The sequence below is a fragment of the Anabrus simplex genome, chromosome 5 (genome assembly GCF_040414725.1).
Source record: "Anabrus simplex isolate iqAnaSimp1 chromosome 5, ASM4041472v1, whole genome shotgun sequence".
Taxonomy (NCBI): domain Eukaryota; kingdom Metazoa; phylum Arthropoda; class Insecta; order Orthoptera; family Tettigoniidae; genus Anabrus; species Anabrus simplex.
This window is the reverse complement of record NC_090269.1, coordinates 56,125,584-56,153,197: the sequence shown is the minus strand read 5'-3', so window position 1 is coordinate 56,153,197 and position 27,614 is coordinate 56,125,584. Positions and strand designations below refer to the sequence as shown.

The following is a 27,614-nucleotide window of genomic DNA, read 5'->3' as shown; positions in this document are numbered from 1 at the left end:
GAAATCTGGCTAAGGGCAACCCTTCACTAGTCAGTCTCACCTGTGGTAAAGCAATGGATATATCAGATTTCTGGAAGTTAGAAACCATTGGCATAAAGGACCCTGCAGAGTCTCAGTCAAAGAAAGAGATAGAAGAGGAAGTCGTGAAACACTTCAATGAAACTGTAAGGGTGAATGAAGAAGGGAGATACGAGGTTCGTCTCCCCTGGTAGGATGGCCATTCAGAATTGTTGGATAACAGGAAGTTAGCTGAGAAGAGGTTGGAAGCAGTCACTAGAAGATTGATGAACTTGGACAAGCTTAAAGATTTTGATGATGTGCTTCGGGAGTGGATAGAATGTGGAATCGTGGAGACTGTAAATGAAAATGACGAGACGTCAGGCGACTATTTACCACACAGGGCAGTAATTAAGGAATCAAGTTTAACTACTAAAATTAGGCCTGTGTTTGATACCTCGGCAAAGGACAGACATGACAATTCGCTGAATAAATGCTTTGAGAAGGAACCAAATTTAATGGAGATTATTCCCAAACTTTTGTTGCAGTTTCGAAAGCACTGCTGATATTAAAAAGGCGTTCCTGCTGATAAGCCTCTATGAGCATGACTAGGATTTCCTAAGATTTCTCTGGTGGGAAGATTATATCAAAGGCGAGATCATCACATTGCGACATTGCAGAGTAGTGTTTTGGGTTACGTGCAGCCCATTCCTATTAGGAGCAGCGATATCGCATCACCTGAGTAAGGTTTCAGCTGAAGATATGAAAATGGCCAAGAAGCTGCAGAATTCTTTCTATGTGGACAATTGTGTCACTAGCTGTGAAACCAAAACACAGTTGAGCGAATTCATTGTAAAATCTACTAAAATGATGAGTTCAGCACATTTTGAATTAAGAGGGTGGATAAGCAGTTCACCAGAAAAATCAGAGTCAGAAAATATTGTTTCAATACTTGGTCTTATGTGGAATGCTCGGTCAGATGGGATGTTCTGTATCATTAATACAGTTGAGCTAACCACACTTTCAACTTCTAAGAGAAGCTATCTGTCAATTTTACAACGTATTTTTGATCCACTTGGTTTTTTGTGTCCAGTAACATTAATCCCTAAATTATTGATGCAGGAAGCCTGGAGAGGAAAATGTAGATGGGACGAGGAATTACCACAACAAATAACAAACAAATTCCATTCTTGGGTGAAACACTTACCTTTGTTGAAACAAGGCAGGATTCCAAGAAGTCTTGTACCGTGGGAATTTAATAGCAGGGGATTAACCATTCATGTGTTTGCTGATGCCAGCAAGTTGTCATATGCTACATGTATATTCCTTAGGGCAGAAAAGGACTCTCTTGTGTCATTACAGTTGGTCCAAGCTAAAGCTAGCTGCACCTTTAGGACCGATATCTATACCCCGCCTAGAATGGTTAGCTGCGGTCATAGCCACTCGGTTATGCACACACGTGAAAAGGGCATTAAACCTCCAAGACTGTAAAACATACTTCTGGAGTGACTCTACAGTGGTGCTCACCTGGATCAAGACGAAAGGAAACTGGAGTGTATTCTTAGGAAATCGTTGTGAGGAAATACGCAAGTTCAGTGACTCGGACGTATTGGCATCATTTTCCAGGGTTTTTAAACCCTGCTGACCTACTATCCAGAGGCATGAACGCAAAGTTTTTGGTAGAAAGTAAGTGGTGGGAAGGTCCCACATGGCTCAAGGATGACACTGAACGATTGCCTAAATTGGACATTGTGGCTCCTGAGGATGAAGATAATGATTCTAGTAACGAATGCACATACGACACCGAGATGCCAAAAGTAACGGAGAACTATCTGTAGAAGGAGTAGTCGAGGTAGAAAAGTGTCTGATAAGATGTGTTCAAACAGAGAACAGAGAGATCATAGACCAAAAGATGAAAAGTAAAACTCAGATTTTTGAAGATAGTCAGGCAATTCTAAGGCTACGAACAAAGTTAGCCTACGGTGAATATGACGAAAATTTCAAGTGCCCCATTGTGATGTCTTCAGATAACATCGTCGTTGAGAGAATGGTAAAGGAAAAACATTGCCTGTCTAAGCACATCGGGCTTCAAACTTTATTAACAATTCTTAGAGAAGACTTCTGGATCATAGGAGGAAGAAAGTTGGTTAGGCGAATCATAATGAGCTGTGTCAGATGTAAGAGGTATCGGTCCAGGTCAATGGAGACAAAATCTGCCCCACTTCCCATGGAGGGAGTTACCCTAACCGCAGTATTTCAAGTCACCGGGGTAGATCTTTCTGGACCATTGTATCTGAGGACTGGAGAGAAGGCGTGGCTCGTGTTATTCACCTGCGCCGTCTTTCGAGCAATTCATTTTGAGCTTGTCAGGTCTCTGTCAACAATCGCATTCCTACAAGCCCTACGAAGATTCATTGCCCGCAGAAACAGAGTGTCGGTTATCTACTCCGACAATGGCACAAACTTCACAGGGGATAATCACGCTGTGCAAGAGTTAAACTGGGAAGAAATAGTTTCCAGTTGTGTTGTAGAAATAATAATTTGGAAATTCAACCCTCCAATTGCTGCGTGGTGGGGAGGGTTATTGGAATGGTGAAAGACTGCTTCGTCGTAATTTGGGGAAGGCTTCGGTTACTTGCGAAGAGTTATGCACGATACTGTGTGACTGTGAAGCTGTTATAAATTCACGGCTATTGACATATGTATCCGATGAGTTGCATGATCTGAAACCACTGAAACCAGCTGATTTTCTTCATGAGATACCCAGTACTGATGTGCCAGATTTGGATGCCATCGACAGAAAAGGAAATTAAGATGGCGTTATCTACAGAAACTGCGGGACGAGAGGGCGCAGCCAGTTCAAAGTCTTTATCCCTTAGAAGTTGCCTCATCAGATGAATCTGCAGTAGTACAGATCAATCGGCCAGATTCTATCCTGGAGATACAGCCAGCGAAGGCTTCGCACGGATCATCTGATGCAGTGGCAAATCCACAAGTGAAGTCTACAAGAAGTGGTAGAATAGTGAAAACACCAAAACGTTTGGACTTATAAATATTCCAGAAGAGACAGGCATTGTGTGAAAAATCAGTGTCAAATGAAAGATTGTAATGTTTTATTGTAGAATGCTGCTGTCCCTTTTCATTGTGTTGCAATTTTATCTGTGGATTAGTGTAAACGCAAATTGCAATGTGGAGAGGATGTTAAGAGAATTTTTATTTCCATCCTGTTATGTGTTTGTAGTGGTTGGTGTCAGGACAGCCCTCCCTTAAGTTTTGTTTCAAAAAAAGTTGACAGTCGTGAAGTGCGCAAGGTGAGTGTTTTTTTGGTCTGTTGGAAGTTTTGTTAAAAAAAAGGTGTTAGAAAATATTCCTGTGCAATAAATTATTTCTTTATAAATTAAGCTCCAAATTTATTATTACGGAACAAGTATATTTACGTGCTGTTTTGTTTATTTCCGTCGTTTACGCGGTCAGAATGTTGTTCGGTATTATTATTCTCCCAAACTTACTGACCGCTTTATTTATTTATTTTTATTTATTTATTCAGGATCAGCAACAGCATAACGCCGAATTACAAAGATCGGAGCTATGTACAATAGATATGAATCTAAAATGAAAGATATATAAATATTTACAAAGAACACACATATACACAATAAAACTGTTCCCTCATATGTAATACATATTTACATACACAACGATATTAACAAAGAAAAATACATTTACAGTAAATACAGGAGCAGAACTGGAAAGAACAAGAAGGAAAATTAAGATATATTAGAAATATCATGACAGAAGGAAGGAAACGTTACGAAAATGTCTAGGTTCTTCTTGATGGATAATGTATTAAACATTGCTGGAATACGTATAGAAAGGGACCTTTGGGTGAGAGAAAGCCGGGAGTAAGGAATATGGAATAGGGTATTCATTCTGGTACTACGGGTTGGGACGTGGAAGGGGAATAAGGAAGCTAAATCTGGAGACATCAATTCGGTCATTTTTTGTCCACAGATGCTCTCGTCAGAATCTCTATAGACAGCATTGTTCCTTAAACCTTGTAATGATAGTTTAACAAGAATGTTCTATTGATGAACTATTTTCCAAAAAGTGGTCGCCAACTGTTCTGAGATCATAATGCTCTGAAATATAGATCCTACATGAATATAAATACATAAAGCCAAATCACTGGGCACTGACATTCCTCCTCTCTGTAAATGATCAAAATATAAATACCCAAATAATCTTAATCCTTTCCTTCCCGAAACATGCTAATACAAAGTTGAGAATTCAGTAACCTGCAAACATTGTGCGATACATAGCCTTAAACAAATAGTGCTACTTTGCTGTCTGGTACTTCAAGTAAATCAACATTAAGAATATAAAACCACAAATATTCAGTGCCTATCTACACTGTCAATTGCAGAGATTTAATTTTGTAGAGAAATGTTTCAGAAGGTCATTAAAATCATTAATTAAATCTTGTTTTTAGTATCCAGTATTTGTTGTTGTTCTCTTCTCTGGATATTTTCACTTCCTGACTTGAGGTCTCGTTACTCAGCTGGTATACTACAGGTTTGGTAGGAAGGCAAATCTGGGAACTTACGGGGCACAGCTTCTTCCATCAAATTGGGAAACCTTAGAGCAAGTTTTGGGACTGTTCCATCAGATTATTTGCAGTTTTAAAAAGCTGTTATGTACGTATCATAATGTGGTGGGCACAAACAGCAGATGATGGAGTTGGATGCCATTTCTTTCGTGAAATGGCACGAATTCATGTCCGCCTTCTAATCACTTCTTTAAGGAGGGAAAATGTGGACACGACGCCATTTAATTTTGCAGTGCTGTCATAATTTGACTTTCACTCGGGCACACAACATTTTTTAAGCATCTGAAGTATTTTAAATAAGTTATATTTGGCACATTGATCCGCAAAAGTAACTTCCAGGCAGAAGTCATGTAATTAACAACAGATGAGAAATATTACCCTCTACCAGCTTTAAGTAGGTCTTATTATACCATTAATAATTTTACAAAAGATGAAGAAAGGGACACACTCTGATATCAGTACCCGTTGGAATCAAGTACACTAATTTTAATACAAAACATTAGCACATTGCCTAACCGTGTTTACTTTCTGTACAGCCAAAGTACACAGTTGCCAGTTCTCAGAGCTCACGGCTTGTAGTTAAAGAGGGCGTTGTCAGTACCCTTAAATTTCACCAGCCGCCACTGTGCCTCCGACTCAGCGCGTCGGATTTTTGTTATGTTGTGTTTTATTAGTGGTGCTCTGTAGTGTCGAAGGTGGGCACTAAAAACTTTGTCAGTGAACCGCCTGTTTCTTTTTTTTACTTCAGGTCAGTCAGTTCAACCTTAGTTTGTTTCTCTTTTTGTTAAACATTTTTTTTGGGGTTAATTCTTGCTATTAAGAATCTTTTGTTTACATGTTCCCCACTTCCAGATGTCGTGCCTCTCACCACATACAGTAGTCTCTACTGTATTTGCTCTCACTCGTCTTTTAATTATTCCATGATGGCAATACGCATCGTTCGAAAAACGTTGATGAGTTTTCTTTGGATCATCTCTCTTTTTTGTAAATAAATAACTCCAAATTGACAGGTGCGATTGCCGGAAAATGGGTGGTAATTTGTTTGAGGACGGATAATCGAGGCATTACTAAATACCTCCGGAGTACTTTGATTACTACTGTTGCGTACTCCTAGTCTGTCATTTCGTTGTATATTAATAATAACTCTGTGTTAGAAGATAATTGAGGTACAAAGTACTCTCTCGTTTTCTCTGGAACACTTCATTCGGAATCGATTAGGGATGTATGAAGGAGGGAGGAATGCGACTGTATAGTTATTTATCGCTGGCGGCCGGCAGATAATTTGTTCTAGCGTAGCAGTTACTGCCTAAGCAATGGATGGCAATCAAATATGTATACATAGGCTCACATTCTAGCTAGATTGGCATCAATACGCACGTCGTCAATTACTGCTGTGGGTTCCTGCAGTAGTTGTAGGCGTAGTCCAGCATAGTATCGTGACAGTGAAGATTTCATCGAACCCAGAAGATACTGTAGCCGTGATGTCGACGGCACTTCTGGCCGTAGTGGCCGTTATACTGTGTATATTATTTCGGATACTCAATGTTAATAGTCAACCGTCCAAGCCGGCGATGTTCTGTTCTGATTCAATCTTCTTAGAGACCGTACTAAAGATAGCACCGCTTCTGAATGAGCCGTAAGTATTTAGTATACATGCAGATTTATGACATTTGTTGTAGTAACATATTGCTAAATTAATCATTCTTGCACTCGATGTTATGTTGATGCACGTGTTATCGTCTGTTTCGTTGTCGGCTTCTACCATTTCTTAGGGCAGTTTTTTATTTAGATAAGTACCGGCACCATTCATGTTTTGGTAAACCTTCAGTATTTGCCCAAATCTGTAGTAGTTTTTCTCTGGCATGTGCTAAAGTTTTGTTTTAAAATGTAGTGTACATGATTCCAACGGGTACTGAAAACAAATTGTGTCCCTTCCTTCCTTCCTTCCTTCCTTCCCTCCCTATAAAAGGCAGTATTGTCAGCAGAAAAGCTAGTCTTTATTTTGATTTTATTCAGTATATCATTTGCTGTATGGAATGTTAAGAGACAATGAAATTCCCTATTTGACTACCTTGGGTCTCCCTTTCTCCCTGTAACCTTTTTCCAATGCTGCTTATTTACATAGTTTGCTTTCTTCAAGAAGAATCTGATCCAGTTCTTCAGTAAACTTGCATTCACATTAGCATAAAACTTTCAAATGGAGTGTGCAACTGGCATTTTCTGGAAGCTTCTCATTTCAAACAATGGTGAGTTTGAGTGTGCACACACACACATACACAATGTGAATAAATCTTTAACTTTTGCCTTGTAAACCTTTTAACACATCTTGCTGTATGTTAAATCAGTCAAATTTCTGTCAGGGAATCTTTCTCTCTATTGATGCTGTTAATTACTATAAATTTCTCTCAAATTCTTTTTTGTTGGATTGAGAGGTTTGCAAGGTGTACTGTGCTTTCTCTGTTGTCTTTCGTAGACAGAAATTAGTTTTTCTTCCTTCTCATACTTCTGGAAAGGCCCATGTAGTAGTGAATTTATCAAACAGGTTGCAGTCTTCCACACTGCAACCTTGCATCATTTCCGTTTCCTCCCTTGCAGCCTTAATATATTTTTCTTTTCAGCAATGTAATGCCTATTGATTGCCATGTACACATACGTTGTGTATATTGCTACAGTACTTTTACATCACTTAAGAACCTGACTGCTATTCATTCACCCTCTGAGTTTTTAGATTTTCTCATAAATACCCAATGTAGGCCTATTGCTCCTCCCCGCCCAATAATTTTCTGCAGCAAAATATAGTGGCAGAACCATCGACCACAGCATTTCTCGATGTAGTCATATTTGAGCCTATCATTTTATGTAGGCCTATCCTTTTTAATATTTTTTGCTCTAGTGTTTTATGTTTCAGCTCTTTTCACTTTCCCTTGGAACAATCCACCTTGATTTCCAGATTCTGTTGGTTGATGGTTTTCAGAGTTCACATCCTTTCACATTGTTAGGGAACCATTAATTTTCTTCCTTTCTGAGATGAAACTTACCTTTTCAAGGTTGATCACAAAATTGTCTGCATAAAATAAGTGAAATGCCTTGCTCTTTGCACATTAAGGTTGATCATTAAAAACTTAATGAAAGATTATTTCCTAGTTACTTTAATTGTATCAGTTTGATGCAGAGCCTAGTTAAACTTTGTTTCGTATAAGAGAAGGCTTTAATAGTGTTACCTACGCCAAGCAGAACAAGGCAAATAAATAAGTAAAATAAATGCTAATGTGCTTTCAGGAAAGGATTAGTAGTTGGGATAATGCAGAAGACTTCAGATATTCATTCTTCCTTTACCTGTACCTGACAATATGAAAATCGTATAATTTATCATGTTGTATTTACAGGCACAGTTGAGCAAAAGGCTAGCTATCAGAAGCAGGTGAAGGACAAATTGGGGCAAATATTCGTTTATAGGAAGGGGAGTTAGGGATTGGAATAAATTACTAAGGGAGATGTTCAATAAATTTCCAATTTCTTTGCAATCATTTAAGAAAAGACTAGGAAAAGAACAGACAGGGAATCTGTCACCTGAGTGACAGCCCTTAATGCAGATCAGTAGTGATTCTTTTACATTACATAAAAGAACACATCAGTAGCTTCTGTGTCATACATAGTACTATATGTCCTTTGACCAGATACAGTAGTTCTTGATTAAATAGAACAGGACAGCCTATGGCTGGCAAATGAAGCCCATTTGAATATATTGTTTTCTGAAGTAGTACTTCTCCGATTTTCAAAATAATTACAGCACCAAATTCAAGGCTAGATATAGAAAATAGGGTAGTTCCTTTTTTTTAAGTTGGCCAGGCTAAGTGGCTCAGACGATTGAGGTGCTGGCCTTTTGACCCCATCTTGGCAGGTTCGATTCTGGCTGTCTGGTGGTATTTGAAGGTGCTGAAATACGTCAGCCTTGTGTTGGTAGATTTACTGTCACATTAAAGAACTCCTGTGGGACTAAATTCTGGCACTGCAATATCTCTGAAAACTGTAGTTAGTGGGATGTAAAGCCAGTAACATTATTTTAAAGTTGGTACTGTTAACTCGGCAGATATGACACCCTGGGAAAGTACTACAAGTTCAATTTATGAGCCCCTTAATATCATTAATGAAAGTGAAAACAGAATGTAGATATCTCAAACTTTTCAAGAATTATTTTAGGTGGACATCTTAACTGAATAATCCTGTATGAATGATGCAGTTAAGAGATAGGGAAGGAATATATATTTACTTGGATTGACTTTAGACTTTAATGGGAAAAGCTAGATTATGTTAATGTTAAATTGTTACATGTATAGTCCGCACACTTTATGTTGGTGCATTTGTGTACGGGGGTGAGGAGTAAGGAGGGAGGTGTCCCGGTATCGATAGTGCTACCAACCGAAGGAAAATGAAATCTGAATTGAATCGAGAATATGATCGATCGATACGAAGTTTCTGAACCGTTATCATCTTAAGCCAACAACTATGTCACATACACATTATACAACATTATAAAACATTTCTCGATGCGAATCTTGTTCCTAGCATGAATTCTATACTTTGGCTTTGTTGTGTAAACAACAACAGTACTAGTACGTAAAGTGTACGCCAGATGTCGCACAACGATGCTTAAGCGATTCATAGTTTGTGTTTCAAAGGTTGCCAGTACGAATCTCGAAGATCGCCGAGGTCGACCGATTCAGCACTAGAGTGTAAATGCACCAACATAAAGTGTGCGGATAGTATCTTTGTCATTAGTTAAGTCTTCTTCTTCCTCTTCTCTTCCTGATATGTTTCTGCTTAAGCAGGTCGTTCATATGCGTAGGGATGTGACGACCCCATCGCCCAGTGGGTAACTACTGCAATTAGCCTCCCGAGTATTGGCGGGTAAACCATAAACCCTACTGACATGAGGAAATGCATGTCAGGCACCGACCAGCTAGTGCATAACAAAATATTAACGCAAAGATCCATTATAGGCCTATTAAAATCACTTTCAACAATCAAACGAGCCGTGGAGATCGAATGTCATTAGTAAGTCTTTCCTGAAATTCTCAAAATCACGAATCCTGGGTTGATAGTGTACACTGAAATATTTCAGTTAAATGCAAATTTCGTTTTAGATATTCTTTGTTGTTTTGAACCTACTATCTGCCAATGCTTTCTACTTGTATGTTTCATCTGCTAAAAATTTTCTCCATTTTACTTTGCTTTCTTTCATCTAAATTTCACACAAGACTGTCTTGTTTGAGTAGTGTCTTCTGAGGCAAGTTTATTATCAGATTAAGTTTGATCCTCTAGTTGGCCATGGATATTCTGTGGTTAAATTCATATAGAAACAAATAGGGAATCTGGGAGACTACCCTAAATGCAGATCAATAGTGATTGATTGATTGATTGACTGAATCGAGTATTCACAGGGTAGGCCTATGTGGTAACAGGATATTCAGTTTATTAAGCTGTGGCAAACTACCTGTACCTCACTTTTTGTCTTGCCTAGTATGCCTGGTTTTTGTGGTTTTCCCCATAACTGAATAACTTTTGGTAGTGTTATTTGAGAATCCAACCATCCTTTAGGCAGATGACTTAACAAACAGACGGTTCTCTCAAAATCGTCATAATGGTTTGATTCTACTTGGCCAAGTTGAATTATTTCTTGTTTCATTCATTGGCAGAACTAAATGTGTAATGATGTAGGAGTGTTGACATTTCACCTACTCTATATCAAACCTCTGGAAGACATTCCCTTCTTATGCAGATGGCAGAAAGAGTGTACACAATGAAATCTGGAATTCAGGAGAAATGGTACTGAAGCCTTGCTGGCACCTGTTTGTAGGTCCTTGGAGCCAGACTGTTGAAGTACAGAAAGACAACACTTTTTGGTCCCAATATGGTTTCTTGAAGTTACATTAGAAAGTACTGTTTCCAGGTTGATGAAGAGTGCGTGACGAGATCGCCTTGGAATGGGGTCTGATACATAAAGTCTCTTGCTGAACTATTTTGGCTCTTCCATTATGTAATTAAAATAACCTAATGTTTACTGATTTTTTTTTTTTTTTTCCTTTTCTCATTGTTATGGATAATTTTTAGTCTGTCTCTCTGGGGCTTTGCTCTCTAGTTCTTTCCTGTTCCCATCTGTAGATCTGCCAGTTATGAATCATTTCAAAAATTAAATTGTCAGTTGACTCTTAGTGAACAGGTGTCTGAATAAGACTAGAGTTGAGTGGTTGAGCTGTTTGTAGGCGTCACATAAATAGTCTTCAGTCTGATATCATTTGGTTTCACAAATACTTTTGTATCATAAACTCTGTTCTATTTACTGTCGTTGCTTGTTTATTCTTCAGCTTCATCTCTGGTGAAGTGTTGAATGTTGACCTTGTGGATTTGTGAGAAATGGGCGACCAGTAACCAACATTGAGATAGCAATAGTAAATTTTATGACCCTTACAGGAAAGGTGGAGGAAGTAGTAGATTTCATGGAGAAGGTGGAAATGATGGGCCTGAGTGAAGGGAAAGGTAACGGAAGGAAGAAATTGAGGAAAGGATACACATTATACTGGAGTGGTGACCAAGAGGCAATAAACGGAGTGGGACTAATCATTTCGAGCTAACTGGAGTATGTTGAAGTGGTAGGTGTGAGTGACAGAATAGTGAAGATGAGATGGGTGCCATAGAGTTGTGGTGGCAAAATTACAGTTGGGAAAATGGAAAAAGTAAGAGATAAGAGAAAGCAAAATAAAAGTATGGAAATTGAAAGAAAAATGTACAGGAAGATTTTCAGGAGATATTGAAGCAACAAATCCCAGTGGAAAATGTAGAAGAGGAGTGGGCCAATTTAAAAAAGGCATGTGTTAGTGCAGCAGAGATTGCTTGTGGTAGGACATCTACAAGAGAGAAAGGAGAGGAGACACCGTGGTGGAATGAGGAAGTGAGGAAAGTGGTGAAAGAAAAGACTGCCTGGCGAGAATGGAACCGAGATCAAACAGAAGAAAGCGCGAGGTAGCCGGTCTCAACAGTAAACAGATGTAAGAAGGTGGTAGGAGAAGAAAAGGACTTCGGAAGAATTTACTAAAAAAATGGAAACAGATATGTGGCAGTAAAAGGATGCTGTATGGACTTATAAGACAGAGTTACTACAAAGATAGTGAAAAAGGAAGATGGGGAACTGTTAACACACCCAGAAGAGATAGAGAATATAGGAGTATTATGATAAGCTATTGAATGTGAACAACTGTGTTGGGGAGATAGGAGCAATACAGTGCGAGGACTCAACAGCAGAGGATGATATAACAATGCGGGAGGTGGAGTCGGTGGTACAAAAGATGATGGGAAAGCAACAGGGATGGGTGAAATCAGTGTGGAAATGATAAAGGCTGCTGGACCTGTTGGTATGCAATAGTTGTAGGCTGCCGACTATTAGTGTATACGAAAACACAAATGTGTACCAGAAGACTGGACAAAGTGATAATACCAGTGTTTAAGAAAGGGGACAAAAAATTAGTGGTAACTATAGAGGAATCACACTTATATTGCAGGTAGTTAAAATACTGGATAGGATATTAGAAAGAAGAATGAGAAGAAAGATTGAAGGAGAGTTACAAGAGGAACAACATGGCTTCAAAGATCTGATCATGACTTTTATAGATATAGAAAAGGCATATAATAGTGTACGCAGAGAAAAGGTTTGGGAAACCTTGGTTAAAAAGAGACTTGGAAGAGAAATGTTTGAAATGGTACAAGCAATGTACAACTGTGTTAGCAGAGTACTGATCCCAGTTGGAAAGATAGAATGGTTTAGGAATAAGACTGGACTAAGACAGGAGAGTGTGCTGTCAGCTCTTTTGTTTATTATGGTCATGGATGAAATTGTAAAGGAAACAAGGGAAGCCTACAGAGATAGAGATGAAGATACTGCTATTTGCAGATCATGTGATCTGGGGAAAGGACAGCAAAGAAGTGCAACAACTATTAGATGTACTGAACAAAAAAAATTGAGAACTATGGCATGAAAATCAGTACAGAGAAAAGCAAGACTATGGTGATCTTGAGAGGGGAAAGGCAAGGAAAGGGCACTGTGAAAATTGGAAGTCAGTCTGGATGTGGACAGCTTTAAATACCTAGGAAGTGAATTAATGCAAAATGCTAACGTGGACATGGAGATTAGCAGCAGGAGGATTCAGCAGCGTAATGCATTCTACCAAAGTGTAAGAAAACTTGTTTGGAGCAAAGAAGTACCAAGGAAAAGTAAAGAGGTAATGTACAAAATGTACTATGTACCCATACTGACTTGTGCAGCTGAGACTTGCACTTCGACTAGCAGGCAAGAGAGTGGAATTACTCAGTGAGATGAAATTCCTAAGAAATATGATAGGAAAGACAGAGTGAGAAATGAAGATGTTAGGAAGGAAGTTGGGATAGGAAAGCTAAGTGAGAGTTGAAAAGAATAAACTAAGGTGGTTTGGACATGTAAACAGGATGGAGAATAGAATTCCAAGATAGATGCTGGAGGCAAAGGGCAAGAGGAAGGCCTAGAACAAGATGGACTGAATCAGAAGAGCAGCATAAGAAGTAGGGTTGGGCAGACCGGAACAGTCGGTTATTCCAGAACATAAGGAGCTGGATGCAGAAGTTTTCTCACGGAACTGGGGTGTGTATTGTAGAGATAGGATAGGAATGGTGGGAGGGGGAGTATTCATTTTGGTGAAAGAAGAATTTGTACGCTACGAAAAAGTTAAAGATGAGAAACGTGAAATTCTAGGTGTGAGACTCATTTCTAAAGATAACAGGCAGCTTGATGTCTTTGGAGTGTGCAGACCGGGAAAGGGTAGCCCTGACACGGATTCAGAATTATTTGATAAGATAATCAGCTATGTGGGGAACGACATGGAAAGGAATGTGATTGTAGCGGGAGATCTTAATTTACCAAATGTCAATTCGGAAGGAAACGCAAATGACAGGAAGCATGACCAACAAATGGCAAATAAGCTAATATGGGAAGGACAGCTGATTCGGAAAGTGACGGAACCAACTAGAGGGAAAAAATATCCCGGACGTGGTGCTGATAAAACCAGATGAGCTCCATAGAGAAACCAAAGTAATAGATGGTATTAGTGATCACAAAGCTGTTTTTGTTGTTGTTAAAAATGTGATATAAAGGAAGGTTTTAAAAGTAGGACTATTAGGCAGTACCATATGGCTGATAAAGCAGGCATGAGGCAGTTTTTAAAAAGTAATTATGATAGGTGGAAAACAGTAAATAATAATGTAAATAGACTGGGATGGGTTTAAAGCAATTGTTGAGGAATGTGAAAACAGGTTTGTACCTTTAAAGGTGGTAAGAAATGCTAAAGACCCACCTTATTATAATAGAGAAATAAAGAGACTAACGAGGAGGTGCAGATTGGAAAGAAATAGAAATGGCTGTGCTAGTAAGGAGAAATTGAAGGAACTTATTAGGAAATTGAATCTAGCAAAGAAGGCAGGTAAGGATAATATGATGGCAAGCATAATTGGCAGTCATACAAATTTTAGTGAAAAAAGGAAGGGTATGTATAGGTATTTTAAGGCAGAAACAGGTTCCAAGGAGGACATACCAGGAATAATTAATGAACAAGGAGTGTGTGTATGTGAGGATCTTCAAAAGGCAGAAGTATTCAGTCAGCAGTATGTAAAGATTGTCGGTTACAAGGAAAATGTCCAGATAGAGGAGCTGACTAGTGCTAAAGAAGTATTCAAATTTACATATGTTAACAATGATATTTACAATAAGATACAAAAGTTGAAAACTAGAAAAGCAGCTGGAATTGATAAGATTTCTGGGGATATATAAAGATTGAAAGAACTTTATCAAATGAATGGAGAGTAGCTATAGTAGCCCCTGTATATAAAGGAAAGGGTGATAGACATAAAGCTGAAAATTACAGGCCAGCAAGTTTGACATGTGTTGCATGTAAGCTTTGGGAAGGCATTCTTTCTGATTACATTACACATGTTTGCAAAATTAATAACTGGTTTGATAGAAGGCAATTCTGTTTTAGGAAAGGTCATTCCACTGAAGCTCAACTTGTAGGATTCCAGCAAGATATAGCAGATATTTTGGATTCTGGAGGTCAAATGGATTGTATCGTGATTGACATGTCTAAAGCATTTGATAGGGTTGATCATGGGAGACTACTGGAAAAAAATGAGTGCAATTGGACTAGACAAATGAGTGACTGAATGGGTTGCTATATTTCTAGAAAATAGATCTCAGAGAATTAGAGTAGGCGAAGCTTTATCTGACCCTGTAATAATTAAGAGGGGAATTCCTCAAGGCAGTATTATTGGACGTTTGTTTTCTTATATATATATATGATATGAGTAAAGGAGTGGAATAGGGTGTAAGGCTTTTTGCGGATGATGTTATTCTGTATAGAGTAATAAATAAGTTACAAGATTGTGAGCAACTGCAAAATGACCTCCATGATGTTGAGATGGACAGTAGTCAATGGTATGATGATAAAACGGGGTTAAGTCTGATTGTAAGTTTCACAAATAGGAAAAGTAAAGGATACAGATCTCTGTGCATGGTTATGAGGGTGTTTAGGGATTGTAGTAAGGATTTAATTTAAACCTAGGAATTTCATATTTGTCCGTATTGAACTGAGAAAAGGATGATAGGAAAACTTAAAATGGTCCACCTTTTCAATACAAAAGTAAGTAAGGATGTAAAGGAGAGGGCTTATAAGTCTCTGGTAAGACCCCAACTAGAGTACGGTTCCAGTGTATGGGACCTTCACCAGGTTTACTTGATTCAAGAACTGGAAAAAATCCAAAGAAAAGCAGCTCGATTTGTTCTGGGTGATTTCCGACAAAAGAGTAGCGTTATGAAAATGTTGCAAAGTTTGGGCTGAGAAGAACTGGGAGAAAGAAGACGAGCTGCCCGACTGAGTGGTACAGTGTATATCACAAATATTATAATTGTAATATACGTCATCTTCAATAAGGAACCAAAATGAGAATGGTTACTTGAGTGGTATGTTCCGAGCTGTCAGCGGAGAAATGGTGTGGAATGACATTAATAGACGAATAAGTTTGAGTGGCATCTTTAAAAGTAGGAAAGATCACAATACGAGGATAAAGTTGGAATACAAGTGGACAAATTGGGGCAAATATTCATTTATAGGAAGGGGAGTTAGGGCTGGTTTACACGGGTAGAGTAGCGAGGCGAGTAGAGTGGATAGTAGAGCTACTAGCATCGTGTAAACGACTGGGATAGTAGCAAGTAGAGTGGGTTTCCGCTGTGGTAAAGTAACTCTACCACTATCCTACCCCCTCCACCGGAACCGAGCTCCGAGAGCTGGCGGAGAAGGCCGAGGACGCTCGATTTTTCAGTTGGCGCGTCATTCGCCTATTCCATGTGTGTACTGACGGTATTCCGCTGAGTAAACTGAGCATTTTTGTGAGTTTATTTTGTGGCAAAATCAAGTGTATGGAAGAAGAAACATGTAAATTTGTAGAACTGATGGTGAAAAAAGAATGTTTATGGAACATAAACAGCATTATTTACAGAAACTAAAATATGAGACGGGCGGCGGAAGAGGACTTGATTACAAAAATGGGTCAAGAGGGTTTTGGTTTTATGGAACTTAAACAGATTTTTTTTTTTAAAAATACGATGTACATACAACCAAGAACTGACGAAAATTCATAAATTCAAGTCTGGAGGTGGTGCCGCCGACATCTACACTTCCTCTCTTAAGTGGTTTAGTAAAGTATAATTTGCAAGGTAATACTGAAAGCCGTCCGCCTCTGTGGTGTGGTTAGTGTGATTAGCTGCCACCCCCGGATGCCCGGGTTCGATTCCCGACTCTGCCACGAAATTTGAAAAGTAGTACGAGGGCTGGAACGGGGTCCACTCAGCCATCCTGGAAGTGGTTTTCCGTTTCTCTTCCAGGAAAATGCTGAGATGGTACCTAACTTAAGGCCACGGCCTCTTGTCTCTCCCTTCCAATCTTCCCATTCCCCACCAGGGCCCCTGTTCAGCATAGCAGGTGACACCGCCTGGGCGAGGTACTGGTCATCTTCACCAGTTGTATCCCCCGATCCAATGTCTCATGCTCCAGGACACTGCCGTTGAGGCGGTAGAGGCGAGTCCCTTGCTGTTTCCGAGGGAAAAATCAACCTTGGAGGGTGAGCAGATTAATAAAGAAAGAAGAATATTAAAAGCCACAACGTTACATTTGGAGGTCAAACAAATGCAGATGTATTGTCCTATAATGGAGAACAGACCTCCCTCTTTTCGATGGAAGAAGGATTTAAAAATTACCTAAACCTATAATAGTTTCGAAGATGCAACAACAAATATAAACAAGTGTCAACTGGATTGTCCTTTAGATGAAGGTTTCTCAAGTTTGTGTTACACAGCGTGTTCATGTGTCTCGACGTGTTCAAGTTAGACAATGATGCGGGACTGTGTACTTTAATCATATTAATAACATACATAGGGATCTTCTACCTCGTATCACTTGACAATGCCATTAATTTTAAGCAATAACAGTAATGTCCACAACAAATAGAATAATTTTCATATTTTGTTTGGAATATCCAAAATAATTATTGTTTACAGTACAATGTCAGGTCTTGAAACTTAATCTCTACACCTGGGCCGTACAAGCAATGAACAAACGAATTATATAAATAAATAGATATGTAATTGGGGTATTTATGGCAAAGAAGCTACTACAAATTAGGCCTACGCCAGCGTGGTTTACAGTGTACTGATGGCTATTATCATTGGCCAAGAACTTCAGAGTCACCTCGAGCTTAAATCTCGGTGTTCTTGTATTTCTCATCACCGTGTTGTCTTTGAATTTGCGGTGTTATAGCTTCTAACAGTGTCTGAAAGTTATCAGGCTTCGATCTCGTACACTTTCTGTATTCTTCTTTATACTCTGTCGCTAGTTCACTCTGAATTAATGTTGATGCCCCGAGTGTATCTCTCTTAAGCCAGCCTCTTACCCATTCTCTTCTTTCCTCATTTGCTTCTTCTAATGCTTCACTAACCTCTTGCATTAATGTGTATGCAAATGTCTTTAAACTCTTCGTTACGATGTGCTTGCGTCTTGACATGGTGCTACTACTCTACTCTACTGTATGACTACTCCCGTATGAACGATACAAGTGTCAACTCGACCAGACAGTGGTAGAGTAGAGTAACGTGGCTCCTCTACTATCTACTCTACTCGCCTTGCTACTCTACCCGTGTAAACCAGTCCTTAGGGACTGGAATAACTTACCAAGGGAGATGTTCAATAAATTTCCGATTTCTTTGGAATTATTTAAGAAAAGTCGAGGAAAACAACAGATAGGTAATCTGCCACCTGGGCGACTGCCCTAAATGCAGATCAGTATTGATTGGAAAAAAAAAAATTAGTGAACTTCGTGAGGCAACATGACATGCTCTGCGTCAGCGGGAAAGTGCTGCTGTACTGGATTTGCTGTGTGTAGTTGTGGCCAGCATAAAGCTGCACAGAATGTGTAGGAACAGTAGGAACACTGAAATTCGTGCCCAATAATCACGTTTAAAGGGTGCTTTTAGGTTAAGATCTTTTCGGTCAATATGAAATACACATAACACGTTCACAATGGCGGTGCAGGGGCCTGTTTCATAAAGCTACAAGTTACAAGTAATTTTTCATACAAGTTGTTGAGAAAAGTAATTCCTGTTTCACAAAAGCACTTGTAGGTACAAGTGTATTTATACAAGCTACAAGACTAGTTAACAAGTCAAAATTCATCTTGTTTCATAAAGATACTTGTAGAGTACAAGAACTTGTGGAAAATACCATTTTTCTTACAAAATGTTTTAGACATGTAAGGTTGAATATGTCTGTAATTTGCTGTTAAATACTCAATAATCAATTAGTTTTCAAGCTTTGTGTTAATTTTTGTGTGGAAATGTATTTGTTATATAGTAGCAATGATAGTGATGAAGATATAATGGGGGATAGACAGACGTAAAAGAAATTTCAGAAGTAGGGTTAACATGGCTTTCATAAGCTTTTATGAATACAATGAAAGATTTAGAACGAGTTCAGTAAAACTGGAGTCACTTCTACAATATGTAGGTAATCAACTTCAGCATGCAACTAACAGAAACTGTGCTCTATCCCCAAAATAAGTTACTTAATCAGAATCTAGTGTGTGCACAGCAGTTCATTCAGTTGTGAATGCAGGGAATATTGTCAAGTTTCCCACAGTTGTTGACAGGCCAGAGGAAACTGGACACAGAGTTCCATGCTATTGGTCGTATGCCTCAAGTATGTGGATTTATTGATGGAACACTAATAAATATTGATGCTCCTGTGGTAGTACATGAATGACTTTATTGATAGGTATGGGAACCATTCCATAAATTGCATGGTAGTGTGTGGGCCAAATCTTTAGTTTTACCATGCAAGTGCTAACTGGCCTGTAAGTGAAATAATCTATATATATAAATAAATATAAAATAAGAGTTTTGTCTGTACATTGCTCAGAATTTGAAAAGAACGGTATTTCTGTATCGGTTATGTCCACAGTAACAAGGAAATGCACTTTTCCTTTTCCATAGTCTGTCTGTATGTACACGCGTTGCGAGAAAACGGCTGAAGAGAATTTTATGAAAATCGGTATGTAACGTCGGGGGATGAGCCACTACAATCTAGGCTATAAATCATTCTATTCATGCTTGATGAAATGGTAGTTTAGGGGAAGGCCTACAATATAATTCTCAAATATTTATATTATTAGTTGTCCTATCGATAAATACTACATAACCAAAGTTATATACAATTAAATTTCTGATGATTTATGTCTTATACATTTTTACCGTACCAGCTATGATGACTCAGATATTAATGAATTTGCATTTTTGTTGCAAGTCCATATCAACGCGGAGCCACGAGAAAATGAGTTAACAGAATTTAATGAAATCTGTATAGAGTTGGGGAAGAAGAAACTACAGTCTAAACATTAAAACACTTTTATTCATCCTGGATGAAATTGTAGTTTTGGGGAAGGCACCTAATATTAAATTTTTAAATACCCATGTTAATGGTCCTATCAAAAGGTACTACATAATAAATGTTATAGATAATACCATTTCCGGTCATTTGTTTTATTCAGTTTTACCGTACAGACTATGATAAGAGTGGTATTTTCGAGTGGAAGAAAACTAAATGTGAAGGCCTAAAATATCATAATTGCAATAATTACAATAACATTACATTGGCCATTGTTTGTTGTGATGTTCTTTGTCTCTTATGCTGCCACTCAACTCCGATAGGTGGGATTACTACTGCGTACTCGATAGAGTATAACAGCCTGACTGAATATTGGCGGGAAATAGCTGGGGAGTTAGGAAACTTTCTTCTTTAGCATTCCGTTTCTCTGGTTCATAAATTTTGTGATACTGCTGGTACGAAACACACTGGTTCATCATAGTATTCCAGCTATTCAATCCCTACTCTGATGCACTGTTTTGAATGAGCAGTGTGCACACTTAAGGCAGAGGCTCACTAGTAGTAGTAGTAGTAGTAGTAGTATGACCTGTCTGGAATTACAGTTTAGGCCTATTCCAAATTATAGCACCGCAATTCACTAAATAACTCTAAATTCAACCCTGAAAAGAACCATTTCTTAAGAAAAGCTTTTTTACCTTTATTAAATTATACAAGCATTTTATTCCAAATTAGCTGTAAAGAGGTGGGGGGGGGGGGGGGGGTTCTCCTCTGGCTTGGAAAAATTTGCCTCCAAGCCAGATAGATTTTTCTGCCACCAGTGTAGTGAATTGAGATTTTCCAGTTCATCAGGTACTCCTAGGAAACAGATTAGTATAAGGGCATAGTTTTTGCCCTGGGGCTCTCTACTATTCGATATCCCCCCCCCCCCCCTGCCGAAAAAAAGATGAAGAGTGTTCACGGATCACGACTGTCTGCGGCTTGATTCCAGCTTTTTAACTTTGGACTGTTAGATCGGCAGCGTATTACTGTTCGTTAAAAGTGAGAAAATGTGTGGTTTTTCATTTGATAGAGTATTTCATATGAAAGCATTGCTTTTAATCGCGCCATTCCTACTGACATCATTGTAATGACCTATGTACTGTACCCTATAGGGCATAAACAACACTGCAAGGTCGATCTTACCTTCTTACCTGTTATTTGATGAATGCGCCAGCCCAACTGCAGTCGGCAGGAAAAGGTAGTTTACAGGGTTCTTGCGAACGAGAGTAGGGAGATAAAAAAAATTTGTTCTATACGTATGCTTACGAAATGAGGAACACAAACGCATTACTAGCATTTTGAGCCAAAGTTGTGTATTCTTAAACCAACATTTTCTTTTCTTTTATATTACAATTGATTGCACTAATAGTGCTAAAATGGATGCCCCAAAGGCTCACATCATAAATCCAAAGATAAACATAAAAAAAAAAATACACTAGCTGGTTGATGTCGTGCGGAAGTCGATAAGTGAACTAAGGAAACAAATGTGTCCTTACACGGAACAGCATCGCTGTACCTACAAATAAAGTATATGATGCCAGGGTGAGAAATTGTCCTGCAGAAATAAAGCCACTAAAAGGTCCCCACACATATTTGGGAAAATGCATACAACAAAATAGTAAGTTTGAACCTACAACTACAGGCATATCCTTTCTAATCTCGCATGAAATATATATTTTATGGATATGAACCAAGGTCCATTAAAACAAACGTTATATTTACAAAATGTACTGATTAAGCTAGTTTTCTTAGTGCCCAGTTTCTACATAATGCACCACAATTTACAAACAAAATAAAGAAAGTAAGAGAGAAAGAAAGAATGAATGAATGAAACCGCCGTCGCTTGCCTGTCTCGCCTGCGAGAAGGAATTCCTCACACCCCCGTCTATTTAAAAATGGCTGCGAGGCTCCCTGCTGTGCAGGCAGAGGAAATGACCTCCAAGTCTTGGCCGTGAAACGCACCCTCACAACAAACAAAAATAAAAACATAGCCTAGTTTCAAAGCATGCAGAGCTCTGCTCTTGCTTCAACCTTGTCTCTACACATGACGAAGATCGCCACATAATGAGTGAGGAATCACATACATTTCTTTAACTGTCCAACGCCCGTGACAGACCGCCCTGGGTCTCGATTATACCATATGGAGTATTACACTCTGTTATACACATCAACCTCGCCGTCAACCCTATGCGTCGTGTTCCTATTAACCCTCAAGTCTAGGGTTCAATCCTTTACTTGGCAGAGTACAAGGGGTCGCAAATATACGTGACATAGCCTACGGTGTAGTTTCATTACACACACAGTCAATCAAACTCAATACAAACACAAAGTAAATAATTAAATCCAGGCCGCATGCGTGCTCTACATTGTGCAGACAGATTCTCTTCCCAACATAAGGGTACTCTATCATTAATAACCCATAATTACAAGCAGATATCGTCTGATGCCGGGCACTAAGAAACATTGATTTAAGCTCGTACTTAAGCATCCCTACGACTATGTGTACAGCAACACTATCATTTAAACTACCTTAATCCTTGCTTTCTATAAAAATAAAATAAAAATGTATATGCCTTACCCTAAAATATATAAAGAAAATGCCTCAATAAATGGCCTAATGGGCCGTAATCATATTCCCTACTATATTTACAAATTAATCACTGTATTTCTGCATAACAACCCCCCAACCCTACACATATATATTAATTATTGTTCACTTATCTATCATCTTGGAGACCTCTTCCTCACCGTCCGGGTTGACTGCGGATGCTTAAGCAGTCATGGCGGCAGCGTTGTCCCAGATCGATCCCTTAGGTCCCGTCTTCCAGCGTACCATGTTCATGATGTCCTGTTCCGCCTGGGTAGCCCGTTGGTCGTCTTCTTGGGGTCGTGGACGGCAGTTCATAACACCAGTCTCCTGCACACCTCACCGCTCTTCACTAAAATTAAATACTCATTTTATTCACAGCACAGCACCTCCCGATCTATTTATTCCCTTTGACATGGGAATCAGTACTGGATATCTGGAATCTCGAAACTGACTTTACTATTCCTGCTCCACTAATCTAGTTTTCTACCTCTGACCGGAATAATACCAACTATCCTAGCTTATTGTTATTGGTATACTTTCGCCCGTCGCCACTCCTCTCTCATCGCCTCATACTGAAAGTCTACACAGGTAGCACTCTTTGGGTCACATACTTAAACACTCGCGGTCTCACCGCACACGTCTACATAATTGTCATTTACTTAAATTGCTACTGGGAATTTTACAAATCTTGGAGCTACTGAATCAAATTATCGCCACAACACTTATTAGTCACAATCTTTGTCTTAGACAAAGGTTTCTGGTGCGAATATCAGCAGAAACGCGACACGCACGGACAGCGATCTTATCATGGACTGAATACCTCCTTCCACATTTCTCTGCTCTTATAGAATCCAGGAACCCACGCGACTCGCTGGGAAGTCCCGGGAAACAACTTGAGATTGGCATGTGGCCTCGAAACATTTTCTCACGGCAGTCGGCCTCCCACGTAATTATTTATTCGATTATATATTAATAGACTTTGAGGTACCTATGGCTTCGTAAAATTCTGGCACTGATTTCCATCCTATTACTTTCCTGTAAAACCTTCAAATATAGGAATTACGACTCAATTTCCGTAGCGTGGTGAGCCTGTCTGTTCCCGCTGAAAATCTCTTAAGATGGCAGGTCTCTCCCCCAGACAAAATCCCATCTCTCCTTTCTTCCTCACAGATTCCTTCTTCGTCACACATGATCACGCCTTGCCTCGGGAATCCCCTTCAGTTCCCGCGCTTGGTATAGCATCACGCCTTTGCAGTTAGCGTCCTGCTGCGCATTATTTTGTCAGCGTTAAATATCCATTCTTATAATTAACAGAATGGTACAGTACATATCAATTAGGAAAACCACTTAGGCTTTCTGAGGATGTAAAAGGCTGATGGAGAGTGAGTGTCTGCCATTTTAATGAAAACTCCCCAACTGATTGTGACTGGTAGGCAAGCGGACCTCCTATTACTACCGGGCGAGTTGGCCGTGCGGTTACGAGCGCGCAGCTGTGAGCTCGCATGTGGGAGATAGTGGGTTCGAACCTTCCTGTTGGCAGCCCTGAAGGTGGTTTTCTGTGGTTTTTTCATTTTCACACCAGGCAAATACTGGGGCTGTATCTTAATTAAGGCCACGGTCGCTTCCTTCCCTTTCCTAGGTCTTTCCTGTCCCATCGTCTCCATAAGACCTGTGTCGGTGCGACGTAAAGCAACTAGCAAAAAAAAATGTAACTACAACTTGTACGCTTGTGGACTTGTAGCTTCATGAAACGGGCCCCTCTTGTTTAGAAGTAACTAATCCTAGGATATTTTCACTAGTTAAATGTATTGGCCTGTATTGTGAGTAATTAGGGCTGTTCCGGGGTTATATGTGGAACGCAGAGAGGTGAAAAAAGGTGTGGGCTTGAATGGGTCTAACTACAATATCAAGAATTAAATTAAAAGTTTAAATAAAGGTTATATTTCTTTTAAAATTTCAAACTTAACAAATTTCTTCACTGAGTGAAAAATAACAAATTTGTGTATTAAAGTAGAGAACCCCAGAATAAGGCATTTAACTACTGTGGGCTTCAAGCCCTCGATTTCCAAGTTCTGAGTTACAAGCTCAAGTTTACAAAATTTACAATTCCAAATGAGGAATAATTTAGCCAAGGGCAGAAATCCCCCAGTTCAAGAGTACTTGTCTAAAGTTTACAATCTTTAGCCTTACAGAGGCACCCCTCACTATTACAAAAATAATAAATCCACATACTGTGCAAGTATATTTTTAATTGGTGAAAATAACATTGTGACATTTGTAAACACATCTACTGCCAGTGTAATTGTGACAGGTGTATTTCAGAATGAATGAACATAAATTGTATTTCAGTCCGTCTGGTTTTATTCTAGTAAAGAAGTCCTAAACAGGACTGAGATGAGACATTATGGAAAGTATACAGTCTTTCGTATGGTTATATTACTAGGCTTTGATGAAAACACTCTTACAAAACAGTTGGAAACTAAACAGAAAAAACTAAGTTATTCGCATGTACCGAATGCCAGTTGCTGGTGCAACGGAAATCGCAGAACAAAGAGGATGTGACAGAACACGGAACACTCCAGCAAGTGGCGGTACACAGCGGGTGTCGACAGTCAGGTAGTAGGCGAAGGGCAGTGCATAGTGGCGTTTCTGATGGGACAGCGAGTCACTGTCTCGGTCTCGCTTAACACGTTGAGTGCCGAGCCGATTGTAGCACACTATTCCACTGGTGCCAGGCATGTTTTTGAATTGCATTCCGCTGGTGCCAAAGCAATTGCACGCGTTGTAGACTGTTTATATAATCTTGGGATGTATTTATATGATGTACTAAGTAAATTTTATCTCACCATACCATGGTCATCCGTGACGCCATATGGTGTCACGTCAATTTTTAGGAAAGATAAAATATAGCGTGACGCCATATGGTGTCGCAGAATTTTTTGACATGGAATGTTCAATAAGAATTTCCAATACGGGATATTTATTTCCTAACTTAAATTAACGCAATATTTATGAAAACCTAGTAAAATGCAAAACAAGTACTTATATTACATTACATATTGTTGTGAACAGTTTTCTGATAACTCTAAACAATGAAAATATGCGTCTCGGCATGCCAGAGTTCTTGTTACTCGTTGTAATTTTTCAAACCTTATTGGCATCGTTGTTCAAACATCGTCCTTTTGTACACTTGTTTCATGTGCTGTTTTCATATTTACGTTTTGCACATCTGATCGGGAAGTTAAGGGGAACGCGCTCGACGCAGCCCGGTTGGTTCACGTCCGCTGCTTCGCTCCTCCCTACCTCTCCGCCACACCCTGATACTCCCGCGGCACTTTTAATTTTATGACTATTTATTTGCTCAATTTTGGGGTTAAACTTGCGCTGGGTACATGCAGTTTTCACCTTGGCATTCCACTGCCTCCCACGAATATTCCTACCAAATTTCAACCGAATCCGAGTGTAACACATGTATGTGTTCCCTCGTAAGATTATTACCAATATCTTCCATTTTTTAAATATTTTTGCACAACTATATAAACTGAGTGATAATACGTACGTAAACGAGGAATAAACAAAGCCTGGCGCGCTTTCACCTGTGACAATGACCACTGGCCAGTCAGTGGCTTCGGAAGAATACTGTGGCGCCACATGGTGGCATACAGTAAAAATACATAGCTGGAATAGACCCTGAAGTTCGCCCTTCACGTAGTTCCAATTTGACACGCATAGATGTCACAGCTGATTATCTACGGCGCATCGGCTGAAACTCAACTGTGCCGCCATATGGCGTCACGCCAACTCTGATTTCAAGAACGGTGTGCCGCCATATGGCGTCACGCCATCTCAAATTTGAAGACCACCGTGACGCCATATGGCGGCACGTGGCACCCAACGTGTTAAGAATGTTTCGGAACTATTGACACTCGGTGTTCTGGAACAGCGGAACATAACTGTCCACCGGCACAGTGTGCTGAAACAGGGACATAGTGCCCAACCTTAATAAGACGAAATTTAGACTGGGACAAGATCGTAGAAGAGGAATGATGGAAGGAAAGAGGAAGATGAAACACCATAAATATCTTACCAATATAAATGGTCTGTTATTGGACATTATAAATTTTCCAGCTAACTCATACCTGGTTGCCAGAGTTTCACCCCAGTGTGCTAAGTTGGGCTCATCAGTTGGTAAATAGCACACCCACCAAGACGCATGGCTAGTGCATACTGTGGAGGCCACTGCGTACAAAAAATACCCTGAACCGGCAGGAGCTAGAGAAGGGGAAATTATGATTGGGGTACCTAAGGACCATGGTGCTTGTGCTTTAGCTGTGTTTTTGTTGTTTTCGATTGTTGCTGCTTCTGGTGTTTTTAATGGTGAGTTTGTTTGCTGCTTTCTTCTTGGCCCTTGACCTATTCTGTTGCCCAGTAATCCTTCACTTTTTTGCTGAACTCTATTTTGCATTCCTCTTGCCATTTCCTGGTCTCGTTGTGGTTAGCTTCTGTAAGGATTTTAGGGAGGGTCTGGTTTTGATAATTCAACAGCAGTTGCTTCTGTTAAAAATGGCATTATAAATATTAAGTTCTGCCAGATCCTTCTCTACCTGCTGAATCCACAGGGATCTATTGGCTTTACCCATGCTGGCTACTTTGAAGATCTTATGGAACAGCCTGTGGGAATCCGTTCTATACAGCTGTCTGTAGAAAGCCGGCCGTTTTCTTCTGATGGCATCTGTGAGGATTTCTTGGTGTTGGTAGAGTTCACGGTTTCTGCGGGTGGGGGACGCATATATATAGAATACACCTGCGGTATCCCCTGCCTGTCATAAGAGGTGACTAAAAGGGGCGCAGGGGGCTCTCAACTTGGGGGGTGTGGATTGGCGACCACGGGGCCCTTAGCTGAGTCCTGGCATTGCTTCCACTTACTTGTGCCGGGCTCCTCACTTTCGTCTATCCTGTCCGACCTCCCTTGGTCAACTCTTGTTCTTTTCCGACCCCAACGGTATTAGAACATTCGAGGCCAAGGGAGTCTTTCATTTTCACGCCCTTCGTGGCCCTTGCCTTTCTTCGTCCGTTACTTCATTTTTCGAAGCGACAGATCCCTTAGTTTTCTCTTTTTACTCTCTACCCCTGTGGGTGGGGGACACAGACGAGTAATATATCCACGGTATCCTCTGCCTGTCGTGAGAGGAGACTAAAAGGAGCGACCAAGGGATGATTGTATTAGAACCATGAAACTACTTTTGATCAGTACCATAATGCGGGGAACACCATGGGTCGCGTTTACTTGCGAGTAGTACCACTCTGTTAGGTACTCAATAGTTTTGCGTTTCCTTACAGTCCAGCGGGGTTCACTGTGGGTTTCCAGTACCCATGA

General features: G+C 39.7%; 1 protein-coding gene across 1 annotated transcript in view; it reads left to right on the top strand.

Annotated features, from left to right (window-relative positions):
- The first annotated feature begins 5,591 nt into the window (after positions 1 to 5,591).
- Hydr2 (abhydrolase domain-containing protein 2) overlaps positions 5,592 to 27,614 on the top strand; it is a 175,644-nt gene continuing 153,621 nt past the window's right edge. Inside the window, exon 1 of the mRNA XM_067146917.2 lies at positions 5,592 to 6,239. Coding sequence (XP_067003018.1) covers positions 6,085 to 6,239 — 155 coding nt within the window. The 5' untranslated portion in view covers positions 5,592 to 6,084. The remainder of the gene's footprint in view (positions 6,240 to 27,614) is intronic.